This window comes from Brienomyrus brachyistius, chromosome 2 (assembly GCF_023856365.1).
Source record: "Brienomyrus brachyistius isolate T26 chromosome 2, BBRACH_0.4, whole genome shotgun sequence".
NCBI lineage: Eukaryota > Metazoa > Chordata > Actinopteri > Osteoglossiformes > Mormyridae > Brienomyrus > Brienomyrus brachyistius.
The window spans coordinates 8,082,220-8,094,958 of NC_064534.1; the positions used below are offsets into that span (position 1 = coordinate 8,082,220).

The 12,739-nt window shown below is 41.3% G+C and overlaps 1 protein-coding gene across 2 annotated transcripts; it reads left to right on the plus strand.

The window, feature by feature from the left end:
• Positions 1 to 488: 488 nt before the first annotated feature.
• Positions 489 to 12,595, plus strand: spinb (spindlin b). Of its 2 annotated transcripts, XM_048995420.1 has the most exons (7): positions 489 to 634; positions 3,675 to 3,860; positions 5,174 to 5,239; positions 5,772 to 5,820; positions 7,047 to 7,300; positions 8,197 to 8,430; positions 12,356 to 12,595. In XM_048995420.1, the coding sequence occupies exons 2-7, from the start codon at positions 3,809 to 3,811 to the stop codon at positions 12,553 to 12,555; spliced, it is 855 nt and encodes a 284-aa protein (XP_048851377.1). In that variant the 5' UTR covers positions 489 to 634; positions 3,675 to 3,808; the 3' UTR covers positions 12,556 to 12,595. The 2 variants fall into 2 exon arrangements, with proteins under 2 accessions (XP_048851377.1, XP_048851386.1); XM_048995429.1 differs by lacking the exon at positions 5,174 to 5,239.
• Positions 12,596 to 12,739: the final 144 nt, after the last annotated feature.

The following is a 12,739-nucleotide window of genomic DNA, read 5'->3' on the forward strand; positions in this document are numbered from 1 at the left end:
GACACAAGCACAAGTAAGCTACCATTTTACCAGTTGTAGCTGCCCCACAAAAGTACATTTTTATGAAGGAACTTCCGTCTTGAATGTAAAACTCTTTATTTTAGTTTTTTCTCCCCTCTGAGAAACATAATGCAACAACAACCTGGAGTAATTCTACTCAGCTAAAGGCCAACAGTAATTCTGACCAGCGAAGAGGGAATCAAAACCGAGATAGATCTTATTAACAGATTCAGTAGTTCGAAGATTTAATTCCTAAAACACACTGTAATCCACTACGTGAAACTTTTCATTTTTAATCATAAATGCTAAAAATATGAATGCGATATATTTGGATTACCTAATACAACACATCAACAACTGAACACTTATTAAACTCGAATTGAAGTCATTAGATAAATATAGTTATGAGGACTACAATCCAGTGCAGTACACACTATTTGAACACAGGGCCTCACTATTTAGCAGGAAGACAGCGAGCGCCTTGCCTTCCGGGGGCAGCGACTGGATCACTATTTGGCAGCGCAAAAGGGGAGGGGCTCGGCGGTGGAATTCGGGTTGCCTGTAAACGGAGGCTGAGACGGTGGGAAACAGGAGGCGAGATTAACTGGCGACCTGCATCTTATCAATACTCCGGGTAAGCGACTCCTAAACACTCAACACCAGGGGGGTAGCGTAAACATGCAGCGCGATACGCTTGTAGGGGTCTGGGTGCCCTCTGATGCATTTTGCTGGTTAAGGGCGTCGTTTCGTGCTCGTCTGAGATGTGCTCCTGGTGTCGGATGGAGGACGATTTCTTCCTTCCTTTGTTCGGCTGTGCCGCTGTGCGCTGCTCTGCGGGCTGGAGCGCAGCGCAGCGCGGCGCTGCAACATGGCTGACGCGCCGTCGCTGCCAACGCTCTTGTCTCTGCGTTACGATCCGCCGTGCAGTCGGTGGTCGGCTGCGTTACAGTCGGCGCTGCAATCGGCGTTACATTGCGCGTTTCCAATCGCCCCGACGCTGATCTATTCAGCTCTTTTCCAAGAAACCCCCTGATTTGCCTGTCATGCTTTAAGGTCACTTACACGCCCGTCTGACTAGACTATATGCTCGATTTCCATTTATTGTACTGCCTGGATAGGTAACCAGGCAACCAGGTAACTAGACATTTAACATTACCAGCAGGTTAGTGCACTGGTTGAAAGGCTGCAGTGTTCTTAGAATGAGTGAACTATGGAAAGTTAATCAGTGTTTCTTCTTTAACTAAACTGTCGTCCAGCTGTAATCTTTGCTGCAGATTTTGCTGCATGGGTAGTTTTTTTTTCTTACTCACTTTGCCAACGTGAGCTTGTCACGTTTTATTAAATATTCTTGCTGGATTTGAATCCAGGTTCCATTTTGTGCTTATACATACCGCACACACTATGCAGTGGTAATGCAACATATAAAACGAACAAAGGCTTTTTTTCAGCTTGACAAGTTCTTCATAAAGCCAATGTCTGCATGGGCGGGGTGATCCTGGTTGTATTTTTAAACTAAAGACTGAAACTCGTTATTAACATTATTGTGAAATAACCACAATCACCAAGTCACTAATGCCGTTGGTTGAGCTCTGATGGGTCTGTCGTGCATCTGTCGCATTCTGGTACATGCCTTCACAACTGATGCAACCTTACAGTATGAGTTCTGTTGTTAGTGGAGGGGGAGGGGCCTTTGCTTTTATAATGAGAAGATGGGATAACGGCCCTCTTGGGGGCGTAGTGCTGGGGTAATTTCTCAGCAATTCGACACAAACAGTCAAAAGTCACGCCGTCGCGCTCCAGCGGGACCGTCCTCGCGGCCGATTAATCGCTGGAGGCTAATAGTGACGTCACATGCGCCGCGTCGTCCGATTGGTTAGATCGGCCAATCCCGATGCTTTTGAAAACAGAAAATGCTGGCCTGATATGAAAAAGCGTAAAAAGGTGAACGAATGCTTAACGCGTATGTTAAAGAGTTTCACATCTTCTTATCTTTATTATCTTATATCGTTTAAACAGCGTTATTTTAAGGAGCAGTTTCATGCATTTTGTCTTTCTACACCTTTTCGAAATGAATTTTCTTGTGCTGGCACTGAATAATTATGTCTGTACAATTACATATGTATGTGCTATTAGCATCAGATTTGCAGCAAGAAGACTTGTCTTTTACTCAGTGTTATGTATGACCTCAGTTTGCCTTTTAGGTTTACACAACGAAACGTAAATTCGACTTGGAAATGCAGTGTTAAATTGTAGAATGCAGTGTTAAATTGTAGAGGGTCAAGGTTGCTGCTCCTGAATTAGGAAATATAACATACATTTTATTTGTATTTTACATTAACTAGTTTGAATCCTAAGGGTGCATTAAAGTCCACAAATGGGTTTTTGCATGGCGTTCTATAACCTCTTTAGCTGTCCCCCCACCCAAAGCTTGGTGACTCAGGGGATGGTGTTCAGCCACCATGGTTGTGGATTACCTTATGATGCACTGGCACCCCTGTGCATTTTTGTACTTCCTGGGATAGGCGCCAGGATTGCTACAGCCCTGCACTGGATAAGCAGTTATGGAAAATGGATGGATGCATTTCTGGTGGTGTCATACGGCCAGATGGCTCCGAGTCAAAAATCAGTCAACATAAATATGAATTGAAAATAATTTTGCTGTCATGCAAAAGGAACAATTCAGTTACAGTTACCATTTGAAAGCCATAATTTGTAAATGTAGGAAACAAGAGGCAATACTCAGTTCTTTGACCTCACAAATAGAGGACAATATCTCAGGATTTCTGTATGATAACTGATCCCACACAACCATGTTTTCCTTGAACAGGCTCAGAGCTCTGAAGCTGTTTACACAGTGAAATGAAACATTTTTTTTAAACAATTAATTGCAATTAATTGTATTGTATTGTGAAAATATATATTTTTATGCTAAGAAATGAATGTTTAGTGTGTTAATGCCTTCAAGAATCGGTATTAAATGTTATAAATATTAGTGTTACGAACCATTTTGGAAGCCCATACTTTTAGAAGATGCTTTGCTTCTCTAATTATGACGCCATGCAGTGTTAATTGATTCTGCAAAAACGAAAATCATGTCATGTTTCACCCACCATTGTAATAAACCCACAATGTATGGAGAGAGCTGTAGTAAAAGGAGGCACGGCAGGTCTTAACGTGGCTGTCCTCTAGTATCTACCAATTGTGTAAAGGTGCTGATTTAATGTGGGGCCTGTGGTGATGTCTGGTTCTACCTTTTAAGGGCCCCAAGGCAAAGCTTTAGGTGGGAGTCGCCTCTACCAAGAAGGCTGCCGGTCATTTCATTTACTCCACAACACAAGTAATCCGGAGGTCCTTGGCAATCGCCTGGTCTTCCTATACATAGACCCAGTCCTGCCTGCCATTGTGACAGATGCCTTTTAGGAAACGAGGAAACGCAGACTGGACAAAACAGGCTGTTAACAAATCAAAGTGTTTTTTTTTTTTTCACAATACTTGCATTTTCTGGGTCTCCTCGTGGAATTCTTACACCTCCTGTTAAAGCCGTTGTGCTTTAGAGTTATCTCTGAATGATGTGGAACCACCAGGGTTCTGCATAGGGTTCCTATAAGAACCAAAACAAGCTAGTTTCATGTGCACCCATTCTCTCTTTTTTTTGTTCGGGGTGGGGTTTCAAGGCTGGAATCCCACCTGGTCCACCGGTGGTGTGGGCACGGCAGTGAGGGGCCTCGACCTGCACGGTGGGGGCCGTGTTTTCTCCCCTCCCTCACCCCAGTTCAAGCAGCTTTGCTGCCCACCTAAATCCAGATGAATGAAGACTCCCTTTGGGAAGACGGCTGGCCAGAGACCCAGAGCTGATTCAGGTGATGGCATTTCAGAGCTTGTGTGTCTGTGTGTGTTACAGTCGATGTTCGAACACGCTGCTTTGGCCCCATGTCATTAAGAACTTAATGTATTGAGTAGCATGTTTGTTAATGATTTTCAATATTGTCATTGTTATACATTTCCAGTCATGCTGAGGAAACTTTAGTACAGTAATTTAACAGATCTGAGATTATGGATATTTAAAAGGCCATGGTGAATCATCGCAGAAATATGTCAGACATTAGCATCTCTTTGTGTTAAAGTGATGAGATGGATGCATTCAGGAAGCTCGGCTTCTTTCATAATGGTTTGTTGGGATTTTTTTTTTATTTAAGGTTTTTTCAGATATGTTTATAATGTGTGTCTTCATGCGAAAAAACATTAGACAGGTCAGTCTGAATAAGAATATTTGGAATAAATCTGTTATTTAAAACATTTTTATCTAAATGTAAAAGTATTTATATTGGAGGACGGGAAAGAAATAGTTGCTGAAGTCATGTAAAGATTGAAATGGAAAGAACATTCATTTACATTTTTTTTTTTTTTTGTTTTTAGCAAATGCTTTTGTCCAAAGCGATATACAAGCAAGGCGAAAGCACATGGCAAACATATGGCAGCTGAGGAGTCGACTGGCATTAGTGCAGCTAGGAAGAGCTTCCAATTAATGTATAAGTATAGTGGAAGCAATGGGAGCAAGAACTACACAACATCTACCAGCAAAGCAAGAAATGTATTTATTTATACAACACTGTTCATGGAATGCAGCTCAGAGCGCTTCACATAAGAAATATAAAATAAAACGTACATGCCAATTAAATTATAGAAGGATGGAGTTAATCTAAATAAAATAAAGGAGCGAGAGTAAATAAAAGCTAAATAAATAGGTCAAAGGATATAGAAGTGTAATCTAGTAAGCATTGGAAATAATGAATACCATATTTTATGTATATCGCAAGAAAACCATCACAATAAAATAATCCAATAAAATTAGACTATTCAGGGAAGTGAAGTGCTCTATAACAACATTCAGAGAGCATCAGGAGTATCATTCAGGCAAGAACACAGAGCACTCTAACTCAAAGCCGCACAGCTGTGCCTGTCCTTATTGTGTGATCTGGACTCAGTCTGCAGTCATAGAGCCTTTCCTTCAGTCAAACGGGCTTTTTTTTACTTTGCAGATGGAGCTGTGTTTGTTTAATGTGTGGGACACACCTGGCTTTTATTGCCTTTTATTTTTGCAGTTAGAGGAAAATGTCTAACTTTTGTGCTAGATTTGTAAGTAATGCAGCCACTCATATTTTGAATGCTGCAGGTTTTTTTCTGCATTTCCGTGATCTTTCGATGATGATGATGATGGCTGATGAAGATTCACGAGCTGGTAGGATTTTAGTTTGGCACATAGACACAGAGGGGTGACGGAGTGCTTTTCAGACATAGACTGTGGATTTCAGAGCTGCGTCGTGATCTAGCTTCCTCGTTTCAGTGTCATGGTGTTCTGAAAGACGCGCAAGCCTTTTTGTCCTCTCTAGTCTGAACGTTTTTAAGAATCAGTTGAAGGAGCAGATTAATCTCCAGAAGTGTGACCAAAATGGCTGTTCATCTGGTTTGGCAAGAACCTGTAGTGAACGTCTGTGGTGTTATTGTCTCATCTACCAGACATCGACCATGTTGGTTTTGTCATTGTTTTTATCAGTATGGATACAAATTTACTCTGTTTAAACGCTTTGTTTCTCTGCGTTTTTAACTTGCATATTATGACGGAGATTTTTTTTTCTGAAAGGTATAGTGATCCAGTGAAAGGAGACCATCCCCTAGGAATCTCTTTGGTGTTACTGTTTGCTTGGATGTCATGTTTGATGGTGTGACGTTAAATGGGGTCTCCACTTCCTGTTCTCTTTTGCGAATTTTAGGTCATGCAGGTGTATCTGCAAACATGATGAAAAAGAAAAATTCCCACAAGTAAGTTCGTTTCCATTTCCTGTCCTCTGCATGTGTGCCACTCGTCTCCTCTCTTTCACGTTCCTTTCTCGCCTTATTGCACGCGTGCTTACAGGCCAATAGACATTCGCTCCTAGGCCTCTGCCGAACTTGACGTGTGCAGAAGCGTGCACTGTCAGAAGCAGGCCGACGGTGTTGTTAGGGTCGACTCCTGCAGCTTTCTGTTGCCACTTGGCATTTTGGTATCGGAGTTCTCCCCTCGTGATCACAACCGATCATGCAGTGACTGACCAAGGATGGAAGGTGGCTCTTTGTAAACACATCAGCTATCGCCTAACTTTCACTTAATTTCTGAAGTACTGTAATATATAGGATGTATAGTCAAGAGGCTCATCTGGTTTCCTTGAATGGTGCCCTTGAAGATGATTAGGCACATCACCAACATGCAGTTCTGCATGATGCACAAGAACATCCTATCATCACACTAACCATGAAATCCCACTTGCCGTAAAGGTCACTCATGGGGAACTGGAAATGGTGATCGTAGGAGGTCCTGGTTCAGAGTGGACTACGTTTCAGTGTGGAACATTCTTTAACACTGACTTGTAAATGTAGAATGAGAGGTATTGTGATCTCACCACCTATTGTGCCATGGCCGATGAACTACATGTTGAGATTTCCCACCCTGTAGAACAGAGAACATCCTCCATGATGAACACTCTTGATAATGAAGTTCAAAATAAGTGGCTGGTTTCACAATGGAGTGACCCAGTTGAGATGATGGTATCTGCTCACTCCAAACAGCTGCTTGGGACCTGGATTAAATTGTCAATTTGGATGACAGTGATAGCTGTGGTCAATGTCTGATCACATGGTGATTTATTTGAAAGGCGTCTGGTGACTTTGCTGATCTAATTTGGGTGCTTTTTAAAGATGACCGAAGACCCCATCATCACAGTTGGTTAGAGAGAGTAGCTCCTGTCCAACAAACTTCATCAATATGTCCGGCAAAGAGAGATGCCAAGATAGACAAATCTATTCAAATACCAGCTTTTGACAGCAGAAATAAATATAATTTTGATTGAATGAAACTAATGTTGTTGGAAACTCCAGTCATCGCTTATAAAAGGGAAGCTGCCATTTGTGGCTGGAGTGTTCAATTAACGAATAAATTGAAAGGCTGCTTTGCTTTAATTAGCATACAGACGTGTTATTGCACTTTCTCATATGTCCTGGTCCTTGTCCAGGAAACAGAGGAGCAATGTTGGGCCCAGCAAGCTGGTGTCCCAGCCTAGGAGGAACATTGTGGGTTGCCGCATTCAACACATCTGGAAAGAGGGCAGCAATTCCCCGACACAGTGGAAAGGGACCGTCTTGGACCAGGTGCCTGTGAACCCCTCGCTCTACCTGATCAAGTATGACGGGTTCGACTGCGTCTATGGGCTCGAACTTCATAAGGATGAACGCGTGCAAAATCTTGAGGTCTTACCGGACCGAATCGGTAGGTTCTGCTGGGATCACGTTGTGATCTTTCATCTTCCCAGAAAAGGGTTAGGTAGGGGCTTGTAATAACCTGTGTTTGTGCCATTTTACCGTTTAAACAAGGCGTTTAGTCTGTCCGTTTGTTTTTTGGCTAAGATACTGTTTTTTTTTTGTTTTTTTTAAAAAGAGATTTTGGGTTCTATTCTAGGTGACTGAAATGGTAGAAGCCCCTAATTGTGTCACATAACTGATTATGACATTCATTTCTTTCTTTGCCACAGTCTTTGTATAGTACTAACTGAGGGTTATGATCTATTATTTGTGGCAAGAGTGCCCCAATGGGGCACAAAACTACAGGCTTAAGTTCAGTCAGTGAGAATCTGCCAACATTTATAGACGCTCCTCTGCTTACGACTGAGATATGTTCCAAGAGGCCGTTCGTAAGTCGTTATTCACCATCATTTTAAGGGTATATGCAAGTACTAAGAACTAGGATGCTGGGAGTACGCACACTACGCCGCTGTGCGGCGGGAGTAGCGGACAGAAGTCGTGCTACCCGGAATTGGCGCGCAGCAAAAAATATCGATGTTGCGGACAGGGAGCCCAATGAACACAATTTGGACTTGACGTCCTCTTTCTTTGTAAGCTGAAAGTTCATAAGTAGAAGAGCGTCTGTAATGTTAACCACACTCCTTCATGAAAGACAAGAGGTGTTATTTTAAGCTACTGAGACAGGAACCCAAAGCCTTTTACTCAAAAGTCTTTTTGTTAAACATTAAAAAAGTCACACATTTAAATGGACTGAGTGAGCATACCTTGACAGGCATGTGGATGTGTTTTAGTTTGCTGTAGTGCTGTATGTGTGGGTGCGCTGCCCCCTTTGGCTGCCTTTTTTAAGCGGTACCCGTCTCACAGCCTCTTCCCGGATCAGCGACGTGCACCTGGCCGACAGCATGATCGGCAAAGCCGTCGAGCACATGTTTGAGACGGAGGAAGGCTCGAAGGACGAGTGGAGGGGCATGGTGCTGGCGCGGGCACCCATCATGAACACATGGTTTTATATTACTTACGAGAAGGACCCCGTTTTATACATGTACCAGCTCTTAGACGACTACAAGGAGGGCGACCTGCGGATAATGCCCGACTCAAGTAAGAAACACGGGATGGTTTTTTTTTTTAACTTAAGGCATTTGTGTGAATACTAAACTACCGGTATGTAAACACAGGGTTAAATGCTATCTGTGAAAACTGGTCATTTAAATTAAGGTGTATAAATTCTGTGAAAACTAATCTATGTAAGGCAGTGGCAACTGTGACTTTTAAAATAGGAGAAGCACACTGTGAACAGCAGGTATTTCAGTAGGCCAGCTATTTACATGCAGATCCTGCTCTCGTTCATTAAATGACTTCTTTAGAACTTCTTTAGTGTCTGCCATGTTACTTCAAAGCCTTTACCTCAGCATGAACACACACACACAGCTTAGTTAGCAAGCTGACTAGTTTACTAAAAATCACGGTAACGCTTTACTTAACAGGGCACAAGTATTTATTAATAACTCGGTTACTACTAAAATACAAATCATGTACAAATATAGTTGCCTATTGAAATAAAGGATGCGTCACGATTCATTAATGATGAACAAACATGAGATCGGTGTTTCATTTGTGTTATTCATGACTTCGTTCAGTAGTTCCTTCAAGTAGTTCACAAGGGTTTACAGAATTAACATATATAGTAACTGTTTGAGGTAGAACATGCGTTATGATTCGTTAGTGATGAATTAACACAAGATCAGTATGTAACCAAGATCTAGTTTCTGGTTAATTAATACATAAGTAATAGCATAATACTCAGGATTCATACACTTTTCGATCAACACATTTCCATGACTTTTTCGTGACTTCCAAGAATCGATTCAAAGAGATTTTTTTTAGTTCAGCCCATTCAGGAAAAGTTCTAAGTTATGCGATCATCATCGCATGACACCATCACAATCACGTACTTTATGTATAGGCACCAGGTATTATTGCCTTGCATTCATCCTTTGAATATGAATGTACCTTCCATTGCATATTCTTACAGATATGCATGTTGCTTTTCTCTGTTCAGACAGACACTATCAGAAAAGTTGCATAATTTAAATTTTTAGCTGGTCTAATAATGGTGAGCTGAACAATTATTAACCACAGTAGATTATCTTTCCTAACTATTACCAGATAGACAGTCATTAATCTCTTCCTTACATTTGCAGTAACAGGAAACGATAATTGCCGAGTTGTAAAAGTTAGTGCTGAATGACTAATTATTTATGCACACTGTCATAATTACCCTAATGTGATATATGCACCCAGAATGTCTCAAACGTAAGAATGAAGTAATGTTCACTTGAAGTGTACCCAACGTGTTATAGAATGTGTAAAGTTAACATAATACTACTAATAATAATAATGATGATGATGATAGTAACAATGCCATAAAGAAACAATGCCGCAGTGCACTTTGCATGTAAACATGTAGGACGGTCCATGGCTGGGTTGCAACTGTTAGCATCTGCATGGAATTATAAACTAGAAGTGACTTTATACCTTTTGTGAGTGTTTAATTTCTATATTAAATGTGTTCCTTCCAGTGACCACTGGAATGACACCGACACTCTCTCTCACACACACACACGTCTTTATTTCTGTCTGATACGATAATCTGAATCGTACACACCCTGTATCTAAATTTTTCTGCTAGCTTGTACTCAAAGCACAGCGACCTTTTTCACATGTAGCACATTAAGTGTTTATGCGAAATGCACTGTGGCATCTCAGAACGCCACAATCGCACGCATGCAGATTCACATCTTTCTTTTTTACTGTCTGATATCTGGACTTCATATAGTCTCTACACATTCTGCTCTTCAACAGTATTTAATACATATAAAAATATTATTCTAGCATTGTCCACGAGACCACACTAACTATATGACAACACACACACCTTTAGTTTGTTTATAGCATCAAATATTTGAACTAGATGGATAACATTTCATTCTTTTGCGCCACATTTATAATGCGTTTATTGTGCTTATGTCACGTCAGGGCAATTATAATGGCATGCAAAAATGATTTTCCTTTTAGCACAAATTTCTGCAACTTAATCTGTATAAATTTATCATTACTATTACTTCACTTTTTCCAATTTAGACATATTATTCAGCATATCAGAGAAAACAACAAACCTCTGTTGAAATTTTTACAGATTTTGAGTGTGACTGGTTATGATTAAAAGCCAAAAATTTTTCATGTGGTAGTAAGAACACAAGAGGCACGATACAGCAATAGATATAATGCATTACAGACTGAACTCTTTGTCCTTGAATAGAAAAGTATTAGCCTGTTCTAGGTGAAACTTAGTACAGAACAGGCCTTTCTTAACACGTACATTTGTACTGTATTGCTGCGGTATAAAAATGCATGTTACCTCTGGTTTTTAAATGCGTATTTTAATGCCAATGCTCCATAGGAAATCAACGTATAGAAGGGGGAAGATACCCTGTCTAGAGGGGAGTAAATGCCTTGCGGAGACGTATTTTCTCTCATTTCCTCCCCCAACGGCCTCACATGCTCACGAGCAGCACTGACGCGCAAAGTACAACCTAGAAACTGCTGGAGAGAGACTGGGCTATATTGCGAATGTTGACTGGAAAAAGCATGGTTCTCAAAAATCCCATGACTTTCCAGAAACTTCGTAATATTTTTTTTTTCCACAACTTCATGAAAATGTGATTTCTTAATTCCATGATTAAGATTTTTATGATCATACGAACCCTGAATACTGTATTACTTCTGCCCTGTCAAGTAAAGAGTTACGAAAATCACTGAACCTGGAAATTAAACGGTGAAACTCAAAACTCAAATGATGACGACTTTATTTACAATATTTACAAATGCCAGTGGCCATGGATGATTTACGAAATGCTCCTGCATGACAGCATGCAACAGAGCAAATGAATACTGCGAGTCAGCACCACCGGCACTGGTAGTTAATCCTGTCTTGTGCAGAGAAGCCTGGCTTCTGAGCAGGTCTACGATATCTGACTGCAAGTCCACATATCTAACCAATCAACGCTGTCTAAGCAAAAACCTTTATAAGAAGCTCCCATAGATTCCCAGTGAAGCACAGCATCTGGTCGGGTTCTGAAAACATGTGATCAGAGCATATTAACCAATAAGCTTTCATCTCTTCTCCGTTTATAGAAATTATACAAGAATCCTTCATAGACTTCCACTGAAACACAGCATCAGTGGATGTCTATGGCCTGTATTTGTCCAAGTTTTAAATGGAAAATTAATGTATATGTTGTGGAAAGCAACTTCTGTGAAATGATCAGCGCTGTTGTGCAATAAGTAGGATAAATGACACTTTTAACCGCAAATAAAATTAATTTACATTGATACGCCGACTAATTCATTTCTTTTGCCAATTTTAGCCACACGTTTAGTCTTAGAGCAGTTGCTTGTGATGTGATGAATGGATGATGAATTTAGGTCGGGTGGTATTTCCTGACCCAGAGTCCATATTATTTCTCCCTCCTAGCTCCCAACGCACCTGTGCCAGGTATTCGGTGTTCTTGATTGAGTGTGTTGGGAACAGGGATTGTGGATTGTCTGGGGGACCTTGTGGACTGGGTTCGGAAATTCTGCGGTAGAGAGATGGATGGATAGTCCTCATTAATCCCAGTGGTGCAATGAACCATTGCGCTGTTTAGAAAATGTTTCTAATATCACGTGTTTAAGGGATCCTGATTGAGAGGAATATAAGTCTCTGCACATCCTGGAAGCCCTAAGCAGGGTCCCGACAACATAACAGTGTTGTAGTGAATTAACAGAGGGAACACAAGTGCTTAGATTGATGTGGAGATTATTTAAAAAGTCCAGGCTCTCTGCTTGCTTGCTTTTCATAACCATGTCATTAGTGGTGTGAATCACAGGTTTGTATTGTGCAATATACCGACGCAGAAGAGAAGAACCTGACTGCTCTCAGACTGCTAGTTTAACCCAAGCGATTTATCACAATGTGTTACAGATGACTCCCCCCCAGCTGAGAGGGAACCTGGAGAAGTGGTTGATAGTCTGGTTGGAAAGCAGGTGGAGTACGCCAAAGAAGATGGTACCAAAAGGACTGGAATGGTCATCCATCAGGTCGAGGCCAAACCATCAGTGTATTTCATTAAGTTTGACGACGACTTCCACATCTACGTTTACGATTTGGTAAAAACGTCTTAAGGGTCAGATCTGTCGGAAGCAAGGGGGAGCGGGTAGGGGGGGGGGGTTCCGTGGTGGAGATATACTTGGAACCTTCAAGACTTTGCCAAATCTTTTTCGATCGTCGACGCGTAGAGACGAGTTGGGCTATCTGTCCGGGGGCCCCTTTGCCGGGGGGGGCTTTTTGCAAATGCCCTTTGCTGTT

Bases quoted from the DNA above. Each gene is read 5' to 3' on its own strand.
- spinb (XM_048995420.1), top strand. From the start codon at position 3,809: ATGAAGACTCCCTTTGGGAAGACGGCTGGCCAGAGACCCAGAGCTGAT. The intron at 3,861-5,173 runs GTGATGGCATTT...TGAATGCTGCAG, and splicing joins GAGACCCAGAGCTGATTCAG to GTTTTTTTCTGCATTTCCGT. The intron at 7,301-8,196 runs GTAGGTTCTGCT...CCCGTCTCACAG, and splicing joins GGTCTTACCGGACCGAATCG to CCTCTTCCCGGATCAGCGAC.